The sequence below is a fragment of the Bombus vancouverensis genome, chromosome 8, assembly GCF_051014615.1.
Source record: "Bombus vancouverensis nearcticus chromosome 8, iyBomVanc1_principal, whole genome shotgun sequence".
Lineage (NCBI taxonomy): Eukaryota > Metazoa > Arthropoda > Insecta > Hymenoptera > Apidae > Bombus > Bombus vancouverensis.
In genome coordinates, this window is record NC_134918.1 from 14214219 (window position 1) to 14235516 (window position 21298).

Here is a 21298-nt window from a genome sequence, read left to right on the forward strand (position 1 = left end):
TAAATTTACATTGTAGCGTTATGAAAGATAAGCGTCTGAGGTTCCATTATTGTAAAGGTATGTACCTAGCATCTCAGGAAGGTACGTGTACACTTAAGTACATGACCAATAGGCTAAGCATAAATCAACGATCCTCCAAGACATGAGAAGACTAGTGTTCTGAAATTAATTGCTATACGCTAGTGCATCACCTTGTATTTATAGTCGTATATTTATGACACTGTTTTCAGGTGATAAATATTGATAAAGCAAACAATAATGCATTGACTAAGTACAGGACATAACATTGTATGAAACTTCATGTTTCACGTTCTGAAATACCGATCTTGAGAAGAATGAGAGTATTTCTTACGCCCTCTGCGATTTACTACGGCGAATATAGGAATTATATCACATTATATCAATATCCAGCAATGGTAAAATGCCGTAAGATACTCTTATCAACCATTGTAAACTAAGATCTCGCAACTTTACTTATCATGCAACGATAAAAATCGATTTTCCTACATTATATTTTCTACAAACTTAATATTTTTACAATATTTTTTCCTTTTAAACGATACAAATATAAAAGTTGCAAATTCAATCATTCACTAAATGCAAAACGCTGTCTCTAGTGATGCCGATTTCCCTTAAAGTTGTCCCTAGATGATCCAATCTTCTCGGTGAATAACTGAGAATATAAAAGTATAAATAAACATATATATATGTGTGTATATATATATATATATATATATATTCTGAAATTAAGAATTCTCGAAGGGAATAAAATTCTAGGACGAAAATGCTGGACAAATCTTTACCCGCTGAGAACAATTTTATATCCTCGAGGGACAGTTCTTGCCATGGTTCTATCTAACAATTGATAAAGTCGAGCTATCGGTTCGTCGGCAGACACGTGTACCAGATAAACAGTACCGCCGTTCAAAGACCTGACTTTCAATCGGAATTCGCCTGGTTTTCCAGACGGTTCATTGATCTGATGCAGAATAGGAGGCTGAAAGGATTAAAAATCCATCAGAAAGATTCACTATTTTAGTCACCCGATTACAAAAGAATTATATTCTTACTGCATTCCTTCCTGCATTCTTCCTAACTGGTGCAGCAGACCTTGGAGCACGTTGATTTTTTCTAGCCGTACTTTGCTGATGCACTTGAGAAAGCGAAAATTGCGAAGTATCGGCGTTCACCTTCGGTGCTGACCTTGACGTAATGGAAAATCGGGAGTTTGGTAGGCTGGCGGATCTTGATCGTTGCCTGAGAATCTCATCCGCGTTATCCAATCGACTAAATGAAAGATAACGTTGTAAAAATAGACTGATATCAATCAAAGTTATTACATGATTTAGCAATTAATTTTTACTTTGGCGATAATTTAGACGCTCTATCGGTGGAACTGTGATAACATCTACCAGAGCTTGGAAATCTCATAATACCTTTGGATTTTAAAGGGATCTCCCGAGCCGAGATATCGAAGTCTCCATTTTTAGACGTGTCACGCTTACGAAATAAAATTGTAAGTGAACCTTATGAACGTAGGAGGTTCGTTGATTCGTGAAAGAGATTCATGAAAAATTACTTTTTCTCTTCGAGTCGATTTCTTTTCGCCCAAACCGAGCTCCGCGTTAATGTGCGACTGTAAATGAGTGTCGGAGCAAATATTGTTGTGAGATGCCAAAATTTGGGAACGAAGAACATACATCTCTAAAGGAGGAGCTTCTGAGGGAGTTTTTGGTTTCATGGATCTATCAACGAGTTTTCTATACAATCGTAAATCAATAGAAGATTATATATTTAGATTTAACCGAATCTTTATACCTAGCTGTGGCAGGCGTCAGTTCCCTAAAAAGATCAAAATTATATAGACTATCCTTCTCTCTCGTAAAGGTACCACGACGAGCCGACTTCTGATTATTAGGAAATCTACGAGTGGAAGGTCTAGACGACATCGATGTATTATCAGCCAATTCTTTTCCCAATCGATAACCTTGGCCAGGAAAATCGGAGTTCAAGAATACTTGATTTCTCTGATCCTCTACCTAACAGAATACTCCTCAAAGTAACGCATTCCTTTTTTCTCAATAGAAATTAAAATTGAAATTTCACCTTGAATGGTACACCCTCTGGATAAGTTTCTTGCAACTCAGAAGGGAAATAGCCGTCCAAGATATCTCGTAGAAACGATATCGCGGTTGGGTCGTTGTAGGATCGTAATGGGCCATCTTGAACTATCATTCCATTTTTGTAGAATTTTAATGACATGCAAGATGCGGTCTTTAAACAATTAAGAGACATATTATATTATTAAACTCCATCTTGATAATACACGTTATATGTATTTAATTCTTAAATTATCACCAGAAAAACAAACGCTAAGAAATCGCGACTGACTCATAACAGCTGCAAGCCAGAATTGCACCGTAATTATTTACCGAGCTCGTAACTCATATTCGATATTGTTATTCGCACAGGTAACCGGTTTTATCGATTAACATCAGCTTTCTGTGTTACATTAGAATATGTATAGTTTACATCCGGACCAAAGAATCGACGGTGAAAATTGATACCGACGTTACGAGTGCAAATATCGATGTAACATGCCTATTAGCGTCTCACAGAATGTTTAAAGGGAAAAACGATCACGTAACCCTGTTTTATGAGAACATGTAATATAAAACAGGATAGGAATTCATCTATCTTACCATTCCTGGCAAATTATATAAATATCTAGAATATACGTGTATGTACGTGTATATATATATACCTTCTTGTTTTACACTTTATAAATTGTGGGAACTTCAAAAATACAAGATAGGAAAAAAATAGAATTCAAGGAAGATTCACGTTTAACTCGTCGTAAATTATTTTATACAAGATAAATATTGCTGTGTGAAAATACTGCATAAATAAATATTTACTTTGAAGGTGGCCCCGTTTCCTCTTTCGTTATGCTGCACGTGAACTTCACCCTTCCCAGCGGCCAGGTTCAGCTGGTCAATATTCGCGATAATCTGCTCGTAACAAGTCTCGATGGTGTTGCTAAAAGGCACGGCTAACTGATCATTAATTCGATCGGGTGCCGATCGCTTGAAATAGTAACGTATACTCGATTTACTTGGCTATCGTTTCAGGATGCTTCGAACCGTTCGTATTGCCGACCCAGACCAGACCATAATCGGCCAAGAATTTCTGTACGAGAATGAAAACACGATGACGTTGGAAGAAATAAGAACGCAACTCTGACAATAAAATGTTTTACGTGCACATATAATTAACCTCCATCTCGTAAATTCTTTGTTCGAGCATTAAACATCTTCTGTAGAGATATTCCGAATGATCGGCTTGCACGCGCCGCTGCTGCTGTTCCTTCTTTCGTAGTGTTTCTTGATTCTTGCTCTTTGTCTCCCACTCCTTGACCTGTAACAATTCGTAAATCGTCATGAAAATGAAAGGACGACAACAACGAATAAAGGAAACAGTGAAGAACCTTCCGTTTCAATCGGGAAATTTCCTGGTCCTTTAACTTTATTTGCTCTTCGCTTCTCTTTAAGTTAGACTGCACCTTCTGCACCTGATTTTCGACCTTGTATAACTGCTTCGTTAATGTATCGATGAATTCGCTCTCTGGGACAATTAGTTTCTACGGTTAGTCAAAAGTTAGAAACATTCGACCTCGAAGCTAGAAACTTGTTTCTATCTTCGACAGGTTAGCAATGACGCGTCAATAACGAATGTCTGCGGATCAGGATAGAATTTCCGATCGCAATCGCCGATTTCCACGACCAATTAAGTTTTTAATTAATCCAGCAAAGAGCACGTGATTAGATGAATGAATACGATGATACACGCAACCAGTCACATGTCAACGCCAAACGAGACCAGCGTTTTTATTCTCCTCGCGTGTATTTAATTATCTCTGTTTGTAACAAATTACCTTCTTGAATTACGGAGTTTTCCGGTACGTAGATGTTCGTTGGTCTAGCGTGACAATTCCAAAATTTTCTGCCACTGAATGCTGTGTTGGAGGTCTAAAATGACGCGTAAAATAGGCCAGGGAAATTAAAGTTGCACGATGCGATTGAATAATGAAGGATATCGATGGTTGTGTAATTACCGTTCTATCGATTCTTCTGTTGATATGATTAATGTCTTTCTGACGATCCCTAGACGCCAGGATACTTGCGTTTTCTAACGACGCACTCTGCAGTCGATCTATACATTCATCGTCGTCGACTATGTAAGTTGCGGTCGAGGGAATTCGTTTTAGCCTACAAATAGGTAAGGAAAATGTAAAGACCTAACCTAGTAGAGGTTTTTGTCTGCTCGTTAAAATTATATTTATATCGCGTTAGAATTTTTCTTCTTCGATAAAAGACGGGAATATCATGAAGCATATTTCTTTAACTACGTTCGTAATTGTACAATGTTGAAAATACTTGTGATGCGAAGTAGTAGACGGAGAGCACTTTGCAGGTTTTTTTCGTGGATGGGCGAAATTGTTCGATTGGCTCATCGTGTATGTGACGACATTTAGAACGAGTTTGTCATCATTCACATTGGAAATTTTTATATCGAATTTTCCGAAAGCGATTTCGGATGTTGTATTTAAAGTACACGAGGTGCAGGGAGGGATCGATCGTGAACTCCGCGGTTGGTGACAGTTTATGATCGAACGAACGATCGATGTGAAGTTAACGTCAACCACTGAAGCGTATCTACCACGCACTTTGAATATTTTATTACTGCAAAATTCAGTACGCTGGATGACCTCGTTCGGGGAATTTTAATTAATGGTAATGGTTATAGTTTATGTGGAATAAAAATCCCTGGAATCCGCCATTAGAAGATACAGGCTGTAAAACAGGAAAAACACAGAACTCTCGATTAGTCAAGGTGAATCGATCAGTCGATAAATCTTCTGAAATAGTTCGAAGCAGTGAAAGTACGAGACCTTCGTGTCAAACAGACTTTGACCTATTTAATGTAAATATACGAATAATTAATTCATTTCTGTGTGAACAAAGAAAAATTCATTATCATAACACTATTATAGTTTTTTGGTGAATTCATTAGCCTACAAAAGATTGCACAATACAAGTAAACATTTATTCTCACAGTTGTTCCACATTACATAGCATAAATTTTTGCAATATCATATCGAGTGTTAACTGTCTTAACTACACTTTCTATTATCTATCAACTATTTCTATTAATTACTTATATCTAAAATTTAAAGTCAAACTTTAAAAAATTGTTATTAAGTTTCATTTTACCCTAACACTTTTCCACATTAACACATTCGCTATTAGCAACTGTATAGAAATATTAAGGTAGGAAATCGTAAGATAAGAATTTGGATAATTTGTTTTCAATTATCATGCTTCGTATCGCTTATTATTATTAATTCAATACCTTTTTCCCCTTCTTTTCTTTGAGTTATTAATACCCAGTCATAATTTAAGCACGAAAGAAATATTACGTCATCGATCGTTAGATGACAGAATGAAATTTCATTTTCAACCTTGTTCGCTCAAACACCTCCGCATCTACGTCATTCGGGCACAAAATCGATGATGGACGTTTCGTGATTCGATTTGGAGCAATAATAGCAAAGAAGAGAACACAGCGCCGTGTGACGGCGACGCAACGGTTTCAAATCGATCGCTGCGCGAGCGTATTCGCGCCTGCGTCACGTGATCATTACGCCTCGGTACAACGAGCCTTCCAGAAACGCCGTATCGTTGTCACCGTGATTCTATGCTGTGTAGGTGAACGTGTGTTTCGTGTGTTCCGTTCGAATGTCAGTTCCAAGTTCTTGTGTTCACGATCTCTTCTGCCACCAAAGAAATGTTGGTGAATGCGTGAAGCTTGGCGGAACGTCCGCTCTCGGTTAAAAATGTGAATCAGAACGAGGACCGCGGAACTCAACAACTCTTGGCCGGAAGTAAACCTGACCGGGGTGAGTTACTATTACGATCGATTATTTTCTTTCCCCTATTCTCCTTTCTGACTACGAAGGCCACGGCCACGTGCCGCATCCGTTCCGAGAACACCGTTCTCGTACGGACATAACCTCGAAATCACGGGCAAGCGTCAATACGACGAGGTTAGAATCCGTCGAACTATTGACACAGTAGTTATATTTCGAGAACTTTTATTTATATCAAACGATTAGTAGATGAAACGAAATTAGTTCCATGGTCGTCGATATCTTGGATGATGTAACCTGCGGCACCTTCGTAACAGACTAATTACGTGTCAATCGTCTTATGACTGCTGCGTTGATTATTGAGATTACCGGTCTTGCTATATACATATTCTCGATATTCTCGAATGTTTCAGTACCTATAAATTGTTCATTATGTACGTATGTATATTATTGAAGCATAGGTGTTTATTTATAACTAGACAGAATGTTCCACAATCTTAATCCCAGTTTGTATACATTTATAATTCCTAATCCTTCATTTTTTTTGCAGCATGAAATCCCTTACGTCAGTTACAGGAACGAGATAACTGTGTGTGAAATTAACTAGGCAAGAGAATTTGAAGATCATGTTCCTGTAATGTTTCAATAATACAAGCTCCATGTTGCATGTGTGCGTGTTTACTTTCCGTCACTTAGATAAGCAAATAGACATGTTGCTTTCTGGAAACCGATAAATCGGAGAATTGAGGTCAGTCAATAATGTCACGAGAACTAGTCACATGTCTAATTTGATGCCGCGCCGGCCGGTTCAAGAATTTCCATGGAACGAATTGTGCGACCCGTCTTACTCATACAGCTTAATAGGGTCAACTAAGAAATAATTAAGCTTAATGCGACCGAGAACAAACTTTAGCGTATAAATATTTCTTCCTCCTCGTGCAATAATCGGGTTTGGTTTTCAAACAGATATTTAATTGATAAAGTTGAGGAACAATCCTATCTTTTTCCTTCTTCACGCTTTTTTATTATCAATAATTTTTTACAGTTGCTTTTTTATTGCGACAGATTTTGTTAGTTATGAAGCGCTGTGTTTCTAAAGCTTCTATTGATCCAGATCAATTATGAAAAACAGAAATATGTTAATAGAAAATAGAAAAGTTTTAAGGATAACGTGCAGCTATAGACTTAGTGAAAATAAATATTATTGTTACATCAACGAATATTTACAGAAACACCCTTACTATGTAGTGTTTGATAATAAATATATTACAGCATCTATAAAATGCTAACAGTGCATTTCTTATTAACTGTATGTCGTTTGGCGATTATAATCGATTTGGCGCATAAAGTTTCTGATGACATGGCGCATATGAAATGAAACATCGAGTGACACCTGTTGTACATAATGATCTATCCAACGCAGAAAGCAAACGAATAGCACGCCTTCCACGTAGTCGGTTGGTTAGTTAATCGATCGGCGAAAATTGACCCGCTCCATAGTGACGACCTTGCGATTTCACGAACACCGCTCGTGGCGTTCAAGTATGGCCGAAAAAGAACATTTTTCATCGGAATCATGTCGATATCTCGAAAAATTCAACGGTCGTGTTCCCTCCTTTTTCTTATGTTATCGTACCATTGATAACTTATTAGGAAACAGAATAAGTTTTATATATCAAATATTTGAAAAGGTTCTGTCATAGTATAAATAAATAAATATATACATATACGCATATTACATAATCGTAACGTTTCCTAATGCTTGATCTACGCCTCTACCCTTTTACCTTCATTTTCAACATTGTTATTTTTCAAGCATTTCCATACCGGAAGACTCATGCATGCAAAATACATTTGAGCAAAATTACATTCTCTTCGCTTTGTTAATCGCGTGTTTAGTTCATGCGCATTGCCACAATACATACGGGCCTTTCAATTTCAAATTGTTCCAGTTCGAAAGCGAAACACGTGTTCGTTTTACAAAATTAGGAACGGTCGCTGCGACAAAGGCATGGATACAATTCTATGTCAAACCAACTGATTTACTGACTACTCTCTTCATGTTTCATATATACTAACTACTTTCTTTATACTTTACGAGTGTAATTTCGACCAATCGCGGTCGACCATTTCTATCGTGCGTTATTGTACGTCTAGTGATTCTCTAAACGCAAAAGGACTCGGGACAAGATCGGCCCCACGATGCGCGAGTGGCGACAAATTTCATCAAGTTTCATAATGAAAAGTAATAAGTAGCTGGAATGGTCGCATGGTTCGCCTTCAAACTCCAATTAACACCTATTGTTCTTTGTCGTATTGGACATTGTTTACTTGATCGCGTTGATACGACATCCGGGCGGGGAGGAGCATCTCAACGCTATTCCACTATGTAACAGTCGAGCTATCATAACATAAAATGTCATCGTTATTGTCAGGTTTCCTCGCTCGCGGTGAGCTTGCAATCCTTGCGGACTTCCTACCCGACAGACAGTCGATTAAAACGAAGCGGTGGTGGGGCCTGGAAGATAGTCAATGCCTCGTGGTCTGGTCGCCTTTCAGTGTCGGCTGTTCTTCTCGTCCGGGATGATTCCTTCGACTCTTTCGTAGTTTCTCTGCTTCTTGACGTCTCTAGTTTCTGTGTTTGTTGACGTCTCTAGTTTTTCTGCTTCTTGTCGCCAGTCATCGAGTATTGTGATTCGTATTTATCAGTCGGAGACTTTCTTTAGTTTTGTTTCGACCTGAGTCTTCGAACTGTAACTCGTAACCTCTATTGTTTCGCGTGTATTCTATTGTACTGAGTATTTATTATCGTTGCGTAGATTTGCGTATTTCATCGCCAAGAATAGAATCTACGATAAAAATTTTAATTGGATAATCTTCAAACTTATTACATTTTGATTCGTTCAATAATCTGTTAGATTATTTTACTTGAGCAATGAGAGTGGGCAAATTGATAGTGTTGATTTATTTGCGCTCGCCTTCGTATCATTTGTAGTAAGAGGTGAACCATTTAAAAGCATAAACGTTGCTGTGGAAAGTATAGGTGTGCTCGTGGCACCGAACTCATTACTTCTTTGGAAGTTGATCCGGGATTTATCGTTTCGGTGTAAATACTGTCGACAAGAGCGGACATTGATCAAGAAGACTTGAATTGGCCACGTGTTTCGACGCTGTAAGTAGCCTGTCTCTCGGTTCATCGAAGAACTAATATGAATTTAATTTCGCGATTAAAAATTCACTGTAATTTATAATAGAAATAATTATTTCTTATTTCTATAATAAAAATAATTAAGAAATAAATTACAGTGAATTTAGAATCGCGAAGTAGAAATAATTTATTTATTTAGGTAATAATTAATTTACTTTATATGTGATTGATATAATTTATAATAGAAAGCTGTATTAATCCGATTTGCGTCGCATTTGTGCTCATTGCTTGGTTCCCTAAAGAATAAACGTAGTAAAATATAGCCTGTATCCACCTGGAGGAAATTTACTTTTACAAATGTACGATTACAAATCGATTAAATAATTTCTGAGATTACCTCAAACACAGACATACTTACGTACAGGTACAAATATTTACATTTTATATTATTAATATAGACCTGTAATCGAATTAGATTACGATGGACGCGATTACGTATCTGTTTATTCAGTATTCCGTTCGATTTCCTTTAATATTCTTTTATTTTTCGCAGACAGATGTCGTGAAAACTGGAAACAATTTCTACGAATAGCAAAGTTTTGTTTGATTAAATTTGCAAATTTTTTCGCTTCATCACTATCCTGCTTCGAGATGCCGGAATCTCATGAATTTTTCAAATCAACTAGCCAAGTGATGTTATTTCAGCAGTTTTGACACAAAGATAATACAATATCAGAAGGAACCGCGATTAAGATTTTGATGACATTGCTTATTCACAGCTGTAGATAATTTAAAAAAACAAATATTTCATTTCGTCTACATCTGTATTTCACATAAAAGCAATTCTTAAAATTATAACCTGAATGTAAATTGAATATGATAATCAGTCCAGCTAGAAATTCAAAGAACTATTCGCATTAATTAATCGTAACTCAAGACGCAGAAATGATCCACGCGATACAGGTTGATTCGATACCCAAGTTGCATGCTATATCGTGGATTGTCCCACCGTGAAGCACAAAACATCGTGATAATATGTAACGAAGGATTGTTGTCAATAATGCTCGATTGTGTAATATCAATAGAAGAGCAGAACCCATGCAAAAGTAGATAACAGGACTATGTCACTCGAGCATGTGTTATTAGGCACTCTGTATGGGAACAAAGATATTATGAAAACTCGTCGCGATTTCAATACTGTAGCTTATTACGTACGAGTATACTTCCTGTGAGAATGCACTTGTGGAATGAATCACATGCGAGAATCTGATCGCTGAGAAAGGCACAAAAAAATATACGACATTAAATGTTATTGCTTTCATTCTTTTCTAGTAAGCCGAGCTAGTCGTGAACAAATAATGGATCACTGTGCTTGTGAATTAATCAAAAGATATATCGTTATCGAAGAAATTATGCTAACATAGTAGTCAGTAATATATTTATAATAGTTTAGTTATTATATATATATAATATACTTCTTGTTAGTCAACTAATATATTTCATATAGTTGTCTTCAATTATTCTTTAATGCGATTTCAATTAAAATCGTTTCATCGTAAACAAGCTAAGTGCGAGGATGCTATGTACACGATTTTTACATAGTCATTACAGAAAGCGCAATACAATTTGAGAAAACGTTCCCAGGAATACTGCGGCAACGTTTCCTCGAAAAGAATATTTCAACGCGGTTGGCCAATGCATAAGCTTTCTGCCTTGTCTAGCGGTTCAACTTTCGATAATTCGCGAGGGCGGTGGATCTTGAATAGCGTTCGTCGGATGCCGCGTATATGAGCTTCGTGTCGGAATTTCATCGTGTCCTAACAAGCACACTATTAAATTCTGAACGTTTCATTCCTTATCGATCCCATTTCTCTAATAAGGACGCGTGACATAAGCTAGTCAAGAAAACTAATCGTTACGTAAAAAGAAGTCGAAAACGGGCTTCGTTTGTCATCTTACATATGTTTTGCAAAATACCATTTCCATATTCATTTTGTGTCGTATCTATTTTTATCTGAAAGAAAGATAAATAGAGACAAAAAAATAAACGCATATTGTTACCAGGGAACATTGAAGCAATAATCGCGAAGTTAATTAGAACCAGTAACTGCCACTATGTACAGCGTTTATATAATTGCAGTCGAATTATGTGTAATTGTTATGCGAATGGGACAAGGAATCTTGATGAATGTATAATCGTGAGGAAGTTACATAAAAATGTAATAAATCTTTATAGATCGATGCGTTGCGAGAAATTGCTATATCATTGTATCGTGATCGATGTAAAAGTGCGTAGATAAACGATTGCACAGTTTCACGTGAATCGATTATGTACGTTAATCGGTTAATAGACAGTCTGATTGTGATATGATAATGACGATATAGATGGAATGAATATAATGCCTAAATACCTAATTATGCCTATAATTGCCTAATAATGCCTAATTTAGCCGTAGTGTAATGATGTCTATTAATTCTTATTAACGTTCCGGTGATCTACCACTGCATAATTCTTTCTAACAATCGCCCAGGCGCTATTAACGTATAATATAATTTGATTAAGATCTAATTTATCTAGACATCAGGAGATAGCTTTGATTGATCTTTAATTAATCTCATAAATATCTACGATTTAATTTTTTCACGTTCTTTTTCTGAATCGCAGGTGTTCCACGACCAGATACTTTTCAATGGAACAGCTATCAACCGGCATAAAGATGGAAGACTCACAAAGGTAAGAATGCAAATTTTTTACTCGTCGATGCAACAGAATAGCTCGTGGTTGATTGTAACATCGAGTCGATTAGTACGACACTGTAATTGTTAATCATTAAATATCCACTGTCATTAAACTGGATTGTTTGCCGCGAGTCGTGTATCTTTACGTCACACGAACAATAGCATAGAGAGAAAGGACGAATCTGAAGACCGAGTCTATTTTAAGAGCGAAGAATAAGTAAATTCGGACGGCCACCTGTCAGACACGCCGACTGAGAAAATATTTTCCTCCTTCGATTCACTTTGATCAATTTTCTTGGACTGGTATTTTTGCATGGACAGAAACGTCTCTTTAACACGATTCCGAGTATCCAAAAAGTGCGACAAAGAAACGAATGAAGGAACAGCTCCCTTCGCTAGGATGTCTCGTTGTCGACAATTTGAATCTACTCTTTTTTTTCGATCCCATTTGGCATATAACCGTCGACGTCGAGATATTTCTTTCTTTTCTTTTTCTTTTTTTTGTCTCCTTCATTCGTTCTCTATAACTCAATTAATTCCTTGGTTTCTATATAAAAATATCAATTGTATCTATTACGCAGATACGAAGATCATACCATATATAAGACACGATCACCCTGCAGCCTGCGAAAACTGAGAGGTAAAGGACTCTTCAAACTATCAAACGTAAAAAAAAAGAAAAAAATAAAATTTTGTGAAATACAGTAGGAGTTTCGTGTGAAAAAAAAATGTCGAATCGTTAGAAAAGGGGAAAGAGAGCATTTAAAAAGCTCGAGCTAGGGCGATGATACGTGGATCACAGAGCATGCTCGCGTTTCCAGACCTGGTGCCGGCACGGGTGGTGCTCTATATGCTGTCGTTCTCGGGATTCACGGTCTCGTTCATGATGAGGAACGATATCAACATCGCCATGGTGGCGATGGTGAAACCACCATCCACGACATCGGATACCAATGTTACGGTGACGTCCCAGTATTGTTACGTAACGCCGAGCACATCGTTCACCAACAACAGCACACCGATCAGACTTGAGGTAGTGTCATTATGGATAAATGAGAAATCGTTTATCGTGTGGATTCTTGAGCCACTTGGCGCCACGCGAATGTCTTTTTAATTGCAAAATTAACGAGACAAAGTCGAGGTCGTATGCGTCTATTACGAACGAGCATCGTTTCTTAAAATGTACCTTCAAAGAGAACAGTTACACACAAAGGAACTCCTACAATATTAAAATTTATAAAGTTCTTCATTTATTTTTGTCATGTCGAATCTTCGAAACATCATACATATAATTATAATGTTGATTTTTTTTCTAAGAAGTCCATAGTTCGATAGATGCTTTGCCGTAATGGCGGCACGTAGCATGATTGCGTTACGTAGATCGCATCGGTTACGATTGATCTTAACCAGGAGATTAGAAATGTTGTCCACGTAATATTACGTGGCCGATTCTATTCGCGAAAAGCGTCGAAGTTTTATTAAAAACAAAACTTAATTGTCGCGGCTAATTCCACCTTCGAGTTGCAATCGACATGGTGATTAAAACTGATATCATGTTACGCTTACTATATATCGGATGTAATTAGACAGGTTGTTCACAAAGTATATACCTTCTTACGTAATCGTGATAATTTATCAAAGTTTATCAAATTCGGTGATAATTACAACCGATTGGCGCTGTCATTTACAAAATGAGTCAGTAAAAATGATCACCTTAAATAATTCATTACCTATTGGCTGTATACAAAAACTGTTCGAAATATGACGTAATGTATTCAAGAGGCCTGCTGAATTAAATATTATAAAAAAGTATGAATCTATTTATACCAGAAAAGAAATTAATTTAGCATTCAATTAATTGCATCAATTTGACAAATTTAACGTATAAAAAACAAGGAAAGACGCGAAGCGGTATTCGTATTTTAACATTATCTTCGCCCTTCATACATTAAATTTGAAAAATTGTAATCAAAATATCTGGTAAACTAATGGCCTTTTGGTATAGATAGGTCTACAAACTTTCTTGTAGAGAATGTCCAACTGGATCGACTAAGGTTAAAACAAATATACGGTACCGTTTAAAAAATTGCAGGTTACCTTAATATCCCAAAAAACGTGAGATATTGAAAAATCAAACTATATTCACCCGATTAGGTCCATCGAATACAATGAATTTTATTTCAAACATTTCTTGATAAAGCCAATAGGTTACGAGTTATGTCAGGCGATCATTCTTACTGATTCACCCTATATAATGCCTAATCTCAGATGGAATTTTTTGCAGAAACAGTATTGAAAACTGTATTCATAAAATGAGAAACAGATATTATCTTTTTACGCAGGATCAAGGGGAATTTGATTGGAGTCCAACCATACAGTCAGCCATTAGTAGCTCATTCTACTGGTGTTATATCCTGTCACAAGTAGTCGGTGGCGTGTTGACGCAGTACTTTGGCACGAAGACAGTTTTTGGTGGTTCGCAGCTGATCACGGCGATCTGTAGTTTACTGATGCCCTCTGCAGCGGAAATTCATTATGGGGTTATGATCGCGCTGCGTAGTATGCAGGGCATTGCTAGTGTAAGTCTCCTTTTACGATAAAAAAGAGAAATACATGGAGGTATAAAGAATCTTGCATGAAGATGAAATTCGATCGAAGATCGAAGATCGATGATCGATGTTCGGTGTTATTATGACCGTCCGAAACATGTATATTACGTGTGTACAGGGACTCACGTGGCCTGCGATGTACGCCATCGTCGGACACTGGATTCCTCCAGTGGAACGGTCGCGTTTCATGTCTTCCTTCCAAGGTGAGTGCCATCGGCGCTAATAACCTTTCTTCTTGTGTATTGTAGCGAAATTTCAACACGCACGACGCCGGAATCACGCGGATCTAATAAATCCAATTTCAATTTCGTGTCTGTTCGTCGTTCTTTCTTTCTGTTTTTGCTTTCAACGATAATGCACTAATATGGTCTGACGCTTCTTTCAGAATACGAGAAACGGAAGTTCGAATGAGAAACACATTTTATCCTGTTCGAAATGAAAAAAAAAGAAAAAGAAAAAAACACGAGAAAAATAAACGAAAGATTTTGTTCTTTTCAGTTAAAATTCACGGACCAACAGATATGCTTATGTGCGTGTCAGTCAAATTTTCTATTGAGCAATAAACGGTTCTTTCATTTTGTTGTCTGATTGCTTTTTAAGCTCCACGTGGTTGCATTCGCCGGACCGAGGTATACTCAACAGCAACCGCTCAACAGCATGAGAAAGGCCGAGTATACTTCCAGCTGGTTGAATCAGTCAGGCTCGGTGGCAACATGTTTTATGTACACGCTAATATTTCTCATCGTTATCCATTTTATTCTATGCTAGTTCTGCCGCCTCGGAGAATCTCGTACACGCCTCTATTCACGATCGAGCGATACAGTTATCATCCTTCTCACTCAAACTTTCCCGGAAACGATCGATAATGTTTTTTATGTAACGCAACGATATAACATATAGCGATGTTTCATGTCGTCTTCTTTATTTTTTCTTTCCGTTTGTTTTCATTCGCGTCTGAACGGCCTAGCCTTGGTGCGTGCAATATCTCTCTGCTGTTGTCGATTACACAAATCGCCCGTGTGGAATGTCTTTTATTTTGCTGATCGCACGTAATATAATCATTATTTTTTGATTACGATTGATATAAGCGAGTTGACGTATCAGCAGAGGGACGGAAGATCATATTATTTTCCATGAAACACTGTACCATGTTAATAATCAAGGCTCGATTTCAGATAAAGAAAATTATCTTGAAAGAAATTCAAGAGATCAAAACGATCCAGTTTCTATCGAATCTTGCACGATGAAAAGAATAATATTTCGCAAAATTTATTGTTACTCGATAGCATATATATTTCAAAATATGTTATTCGGGTGTGGATGAAACTGTGAAAGGACTGTTTTTCCTCCTAATCTCGATGATCTTTTAATAGGTTGTGGAAATCGATATTTTGAACAATTTCTTCCAGTGTATATAAGCGCTGGGCTCGCTTGAATGACACGATCGTCAAACCGATGCTGACGCATATGCTGCCACGGACGCACAGTTACAGGCAGAATTCAGTGTAGTGATATCGGTAGTTTTTTTGCAAATATCTCAAAAATTAAGAGAGTTCAGCGTTTATATGTATAGGAAGAAGTTTCTCGGAATATCCATTTCTACAACGTATCTAAAAATCACTGAAATCGGAGGAAGTCTTTCTACAGATTGATCCAGTACTGCGATAACATCAAAACCATCAAAGATAGATTTCAACAGTTAAGAATGCTCCTTGGATTCTTTTTTTTCTACAAACATTATGTGTTTACTGAATAGCTTTCTGTAACCTTTTAAATAGTTTCTCGATTTACCAAAAAACTTGTTTAAGTTGTGTCACTTTTGAAGTACATACGTGTGCAAAATGTTAAATGAAATTAACACTCGGTCTTACCATTTGGTTCTTTTCATTCTGCAAAATTGGACAAATATACTTTCCTATTTTAAAGAAAAGAAACATAAATCTACGTGAACTTCCTTGGCATATCAATTCGACATACTATTGATCGTTCCAATGAATCGAAATGTTATTGAAAATATACAGTGAGAAGAATGTCGGTATAATATGCGTATATGCGATATCGCGTAGGATCGTAGCACTTTGCTCTTGGCTCTTGATATATTTTCAGGTATAGAAGTTTCATTGTCCCACTGTAGCCAGCATCGTCACGTGCGTTCATCCTCATCCCGTCATACTAAGTCTCTACTTGAATCGCTTTACAGGGTGAAACGCTGTATATGTATACGCCACCGCTGAAGAGCGATCGTCGCCACGCATGAATCGTACACGAGCCAAGGCGAAGCCATTCGACAAGCATCATGTTTCAGCTTCCTTCCGGGTCGTGGGGTGAGCTACTCCTAATATCTAGATATCTATATTCAGGGTTCAGCTTCGGCATTGGGATAACCTATCCACTGTGCGGATTCATCATCGCGCATTTTGGATGGAGAGCGGTCTTCTATACGACCGGCACCATCGGTACCGTCTGGTGCCTTTTCTGGTACTTCTTCGCCTTCGATACGCCAGCTGCGCATCCCAGAATATCTCAGCAGGAGCTACGATACATACAAGGCAGCGTAGTAAATCAAGTTCACGCAAGCGAGGTAAGTGGTTGTTTTCGCCACTGCGAAAAATTACTCTATTGGTTAAAAATTTGCTGTTACTTTTTCTACTGGACCTGCGATTAGTTTTTTTAATTTTGAAAAACTGAGCTTTCTCTAATTGTAAGCTTACATTTTTCAAAATTCGTTAAGTTAAACGTAGGTTCCATGCTAATGATTCCAAACTTGTGTTTAATTAAACGAATTTTTTATTATTCGAAGAGCATGCCGGTTCCGTGGAGTTTCATTCTCAGATCCTGGCCAGCATGGTCTATTGGGATTACGACATTTGGAAGGATATGGGTGCATTACATCTTCATTATATCTGGACCAATGTACATGAAGACAGTCCTAGGATTCAGCATCCAAGCGGTATGTTTAAAACGCTTTCTTCACACCTTGTTAAATATCATCTTATTATGAATTTTGCTATTGTTTTAGAATGGAGTGCTGTCTGGTTTACCGTTTATCTGTAGCTACTTCAGCTCTGTTGCCTTCTGTTATATAGCTGACGTTCTCATGACGCGACAGATTTTGTCGTTGACGAATGTCAGGAAAGTTTTTACCGCCTTTTGTACGTATTCAATGAAGACCACTTCAAACTTCAAAAATTCTTGTTCACCACGAATCAATTAACGCTGGAATTGTTTGTTCCGTAGCGCAAGTAATTCCCGGAATAATGTTAGTGTTGATCGGCTACCTGGGCTGCAACATTGTTCTCGTTTTAGTGGTGTGGTTCATAGCTGTTACTCTGATCACTGCTGCTTACGCAGGGGCGATGGCCAATATCGTCGATATCGCACCAAATTTTGCTGGTAAGTCACAAATTAAAAGTCAATCTTACGAATTATATCCTGTAAAACATCTCTTTATCGTATAACTTTTTGGTACCAGGTCCAGTATTAGCATTTGCACAGACAATTCACATGACCGCCAGTTTTTTATCTCCGATCGTGGCTGGTCTTCTCACAGAAAAAAGCGTAAGTGAACATTTTATTTTATTTCAAGTCCCGCTCCCTTTCATTCTTTCCATATAAATTTCCCTCGCGTAAGATGAATAATCGTATTTAGATTTTCTACATATTCCTGGATTGTCTTAACTCCTTCGCCTTATAATAATCCACGAACTCTTCGTTCGTAAGCTTTCAATCTATACATTTATCGTATACCTATAAAGAAATCACCTACTCATGAAGAGGTTAAGCCTAGTTTCCTCGCGCAATATCTGCAACAATTAGTCTCCGTATGGAAAAATAACAGAGAATTCTCTTCACAGCAAACTCTCGACGCTTGGAGGCAAGTGTTTGGGGTAACTGCATGCGTCGCATGTGGCACTTATATCGTATACCAGATTTTCGGTACGGGTGACATCCAAGCATGGAACTATCCCGACCAAAAGTATCCACAATCCATTCAAGAGGATTCTCAGCCTTTAAACGAATCACCGGAAAAGAACGGGAAAATTGTCAAATCCCGATCAAATACTTCTGAGGAAGCGTAACATAATCGGCATTCACTCGTTGAACAGAGAAAGAAAGCACGCGAGCTGTGTTTCAGATTTTGAACAGCTATAAATATGTACTCTTTTGGTTGGTTCTTGAATGAGAGGCAATTTAAGATTATATACATATATAGGTACATACGTACGTATATATATGGGAAATATGTCTATTTTTTTCGTAATATTTCTGTATCTATGTAAATAGAATTGGTAGTTGGTCCGCATCGAGAGAGAAATGATATAGCACTCAGGGTAATATACGTTGTAATGTTTCAAAGAATATTTTTATGAAAATGTGTCGAATAATGCGCAAACGCTTCGGTTCTCCTCGCTCCTTCTTGCGTTTGACTTTACGGAAAGTTGTATGCCAGAGTGAAAGCACAAAAGCGATATGTCGATCCACATCAGCTTCAGTTCTCGCGGTCAGAAATGATCATTCTTTCTGCGCATCGTCTCTGTGATCAAATTTTTCCTTCGTATCCCACCTATCGGGTGAAATAGATCTCGTCCAAGCAACAGTTTCTAAAATCAAAACTGGCGAAAATGTAATATTCATTTGTCAGTCTCAAACTAAAATGTTTATATATAGAACAATAATTGAATTCAATTTGCAACTCTGAATTGAAGTTCTTGTGAACAGAAGACTGATGTTACTAGATTTTTTGATAATATACGAGCTTGCCTAATTGTTTGGAAACCGTTGCTCTTTACATTCGTACTTGTTGAAATAATTCTCTCTACTTGAGACTTGATGTTGACTTAACTGTGAAGTTCATAACTTTGATTTTCTTTTATCATAAAGAATATTATCACATGCTCTAGTGGATTTTACATCGTTCCGTCGTAAAATCGTTCAACTGTAATTAAGAAATTATCGTGATAAGTAATTTCGCTCTACAACTTTGCCGGTGATATTTTAGTAACCTGTTAGATATAAGGAAAGAAAATAAGCTGTTTCTAAAGATTTCTTGTAATTTGTACTTATGCAGTGTTCGCAGGAGCGTCACGAATGTTGAACGTTAAATACACCGTGGAATAAATGTAGTACAATGTGTAAAATGAAAAAAGGGAAGACAGAAGAAATTATATACACTATACTAATTGATGCCTTGCAATCAGTACACGGTTCTCGTTTCCTTTCATTAAATGAATTTAAAAATGGTACTTGCGTTCTACGATATGTTAGTTTCATCACTTTATATCACTTAACGTTTTACTAGTCACATTTCACTGAAAAAGTTTAACATTTAAAAAAATGGATATGTATTCAAACAAGGACAAAGAAAGGAAAAAATGCTATGTAAAAGAACAAATTTATCGCGCTCTCTTTTAGCTTGATACTTAATGATTCCATTCGTGTAATGTATATCTTATTAAGGGACGATATTTTGCAAGTATTGTAATTTTAATTACTTTTATATTGGTGTCGTTTAGATTACGATGAGCCATACTTCTTTCTTTCTTATTTATAAGTACATTAAGTTAAACACGAGTACTTAACCTGTAGGGAACGAGTAATTAAAAAATACATATTACATACTTTGCGCAAAATTTAAAGATTATATATTGCGCAGAAACATAAAATGAAAGCGGCCCCTCGCATTAATACGTGTACAAAATGAACACGAACTACACGCGTAGAAAAACAGCCGCTTTATCTTCTATTTGAGAAGTGAGTAACCTACGTATACGTTTTCGTGTTTCTCGTGTGCTATTGGCGCGATCGGAAATTGTAATTCCAGAATTGTTTGTAATTTAAAGTTGAGTCGACACACTGTCCGCATGAAACACAGCATGCATAAAATCTCGATAATTTTGGTCTTCAAAAGTTTTGATAATATCGATGGACCATGAGCGTCTTTTTTTTAAGCAAATCACATGTTATTTTGTAAGCAGATCAATCGATCGCCACGAAATTCATGGCACGAATTATTGATACAGATATAAAAATAAATGATAAAAATATATGATTACATATAATTTCAGTAAACACCGCATTCTTAATTGTGAAACCTTGCTGACTCAGAATCATGGGATTACCAATTCAAAATTTCATATTAATTCTATTTACGTAAATTCTGTATAATTTTTGTCGTTGAGTCAATTAATATCAACAATTGTTTGCGTCATATGGAATTATCGCACTCTGATCCTAAGATAAATCGGATAATAAACGAAGTCTTCAAATACATGTTGACGTTGATAGCTTCGAAAAAAATGGACCTTTTTCTAAAAAAAAAAAAAAAAAGCAATCGAATGATAAGAGTAATGTAAACGACCTGGTGAATATGACAAAAAACGAAAAAAAGGCCTTTATGTGCTCAAGATATCGCGACGATATTTGCTGGAGGTATTCATTGAGAATAGATATCGTATTGCAGAAAGTAAATAGTTCGGTAACTCGTTTGTTACTAAAAACCGATCAACGAAAACTGGCGAGATTTATGTATCCTCGTAAAATGGGTATTTGCGTCTTTTAATAAGCAAAAATATGGCTTCACGATTTTTCATAATTTGAAAAATAGATATACGTGTTAAAAATAGTCAACAACACATTCTCCAATTTATATTTAAATTAGCTTTTAGCTCTTCAGTTTCTCGCCCCTAGAGTACTTAATACACATAACGTGGAATTTATTCAACGAAAATCAATCAATTGCCACACCCGAATTCGCGTTTAATCTACCAAAGATATCTTACCATCGTAATACGACGCAGTCGTGGAATTTGGCTACTCGGAGGAATCACAATTGGATCAATCTCACCTCAGTTTGTTTATATTACCACCTATGGA

The 21298-nt window shown here is 36.9% G+C and overlaps 2 protein-coding genes across 2 annotated transcripts; one reads left to right on the plus strand and one right to left on the minus strand.

Moving 5' to 3' along the window:
* Window positions 1–254: 254 nt before the first annotated feature.
* LOC117158003 (uncharacterized) lies at window positions 255–5590 on the minus strand. The gene is made up of 14 exons (XM_033336426.2): window positions 4437–5590; window positions 4115–4268; window positions 3935–4028; window positions 3488–3624; window positions 3277–3417; window positions 3116–3189; window positions 2919–3039; window positions 2107–2274; window positions 1819–2039; window positions 1580–1745; window positions 1364–1500; window positions 1071–1287; window positions 804–997; window positions 255–673 (listed from the first exon to the last, which is right to left on the minus strand). Exons 1-14 carry the CDS (start codon window positions 4511–4513, stop codon window positions 583–585), a joined length of 1992 nt encoding a protein of 663 aa, XP_033192317.1. The 5' UTR covers window positions 4514–5590; the 3' UTR covers window positions 255–582.
* Window positions 5591–9030: 3440 nt separating this feature from the next.
* LOC117158008 (Major Facilitator Superfamily Transporter 17) lies at window positions 9031–20494 on the plus strand. Its single transcript, XM_033336450.2, has 12 exons — window positions 9031–9101; window positions 11743–11811; window positions 12398–12456; window positions 12638–12849; window positions 14159–14395; window positions 14544–14628; window positions 16786–17006; window positions 17226–17375; window positions 17445–17577; window positions 17663–17818; window positions 17898–17983; window positions 18280–20494. The coding sequence occupies exons 2-12, from the start codon at window positions 11768–11770 to the stop codon at window positions 18502–18504; spliced, it is 1608 nt and encodes a 535-aa protein (XP_033192341.1). The 5' UTR covers window positions 9031–9101; window positions 11743–11767; the 3' UTR covers window positions 18505–20494.
* Window positions 20495–21298: the final 804 nt, after the last annotated feature.

Excerpts from the sequence above, each read along its gene's own strand:
- LOC117158003 (XM_033336426.2), bottom strand. The coding sequence starts at position 4,513 with ATGAGCCAATCGAACAATTTCGCCCATCCACGAAAAAAACCTGCAAAG. Across the intron at positions 3,190-3,276 it reads AAAGAATTTACGAGATGGAG|AAATTCTTGGCCGATTATGG; the intron begins GTTAATTATATG and ends ATTCTCGTACAG. Across the intron at positions 3,040-3,115 it reads CATCCTGAAACGATAGCCAA|CAACACCATCGAGACTTGTT; the intron begins GTAAATCGAGTA and ends CGTGCCTTTTAG.
- LOC117158008 (XM_033336450.2), top strand. The coding sequence starts at position 11,768 with ATGGAACAGCTATCAACCGGCATAAAGATGGAAGACTCACAAAG. Across the intron at positions 12,457-12,637 it reads CAGCCTGCGAAAACTGAGAG|ACCTGGTGCCGGCACGGGTG; the intron begins GTAAAGGACTCT and ends TCGCGTTTCCAG. Across the intron at positions 14,629-16,785 it reads TTTCATGTCTTCCTTCCAAG|GGTTCAGCTTCGGCATTGGG; the intron begins GTGAGTGCCATC and ends ATCTATATTCAG.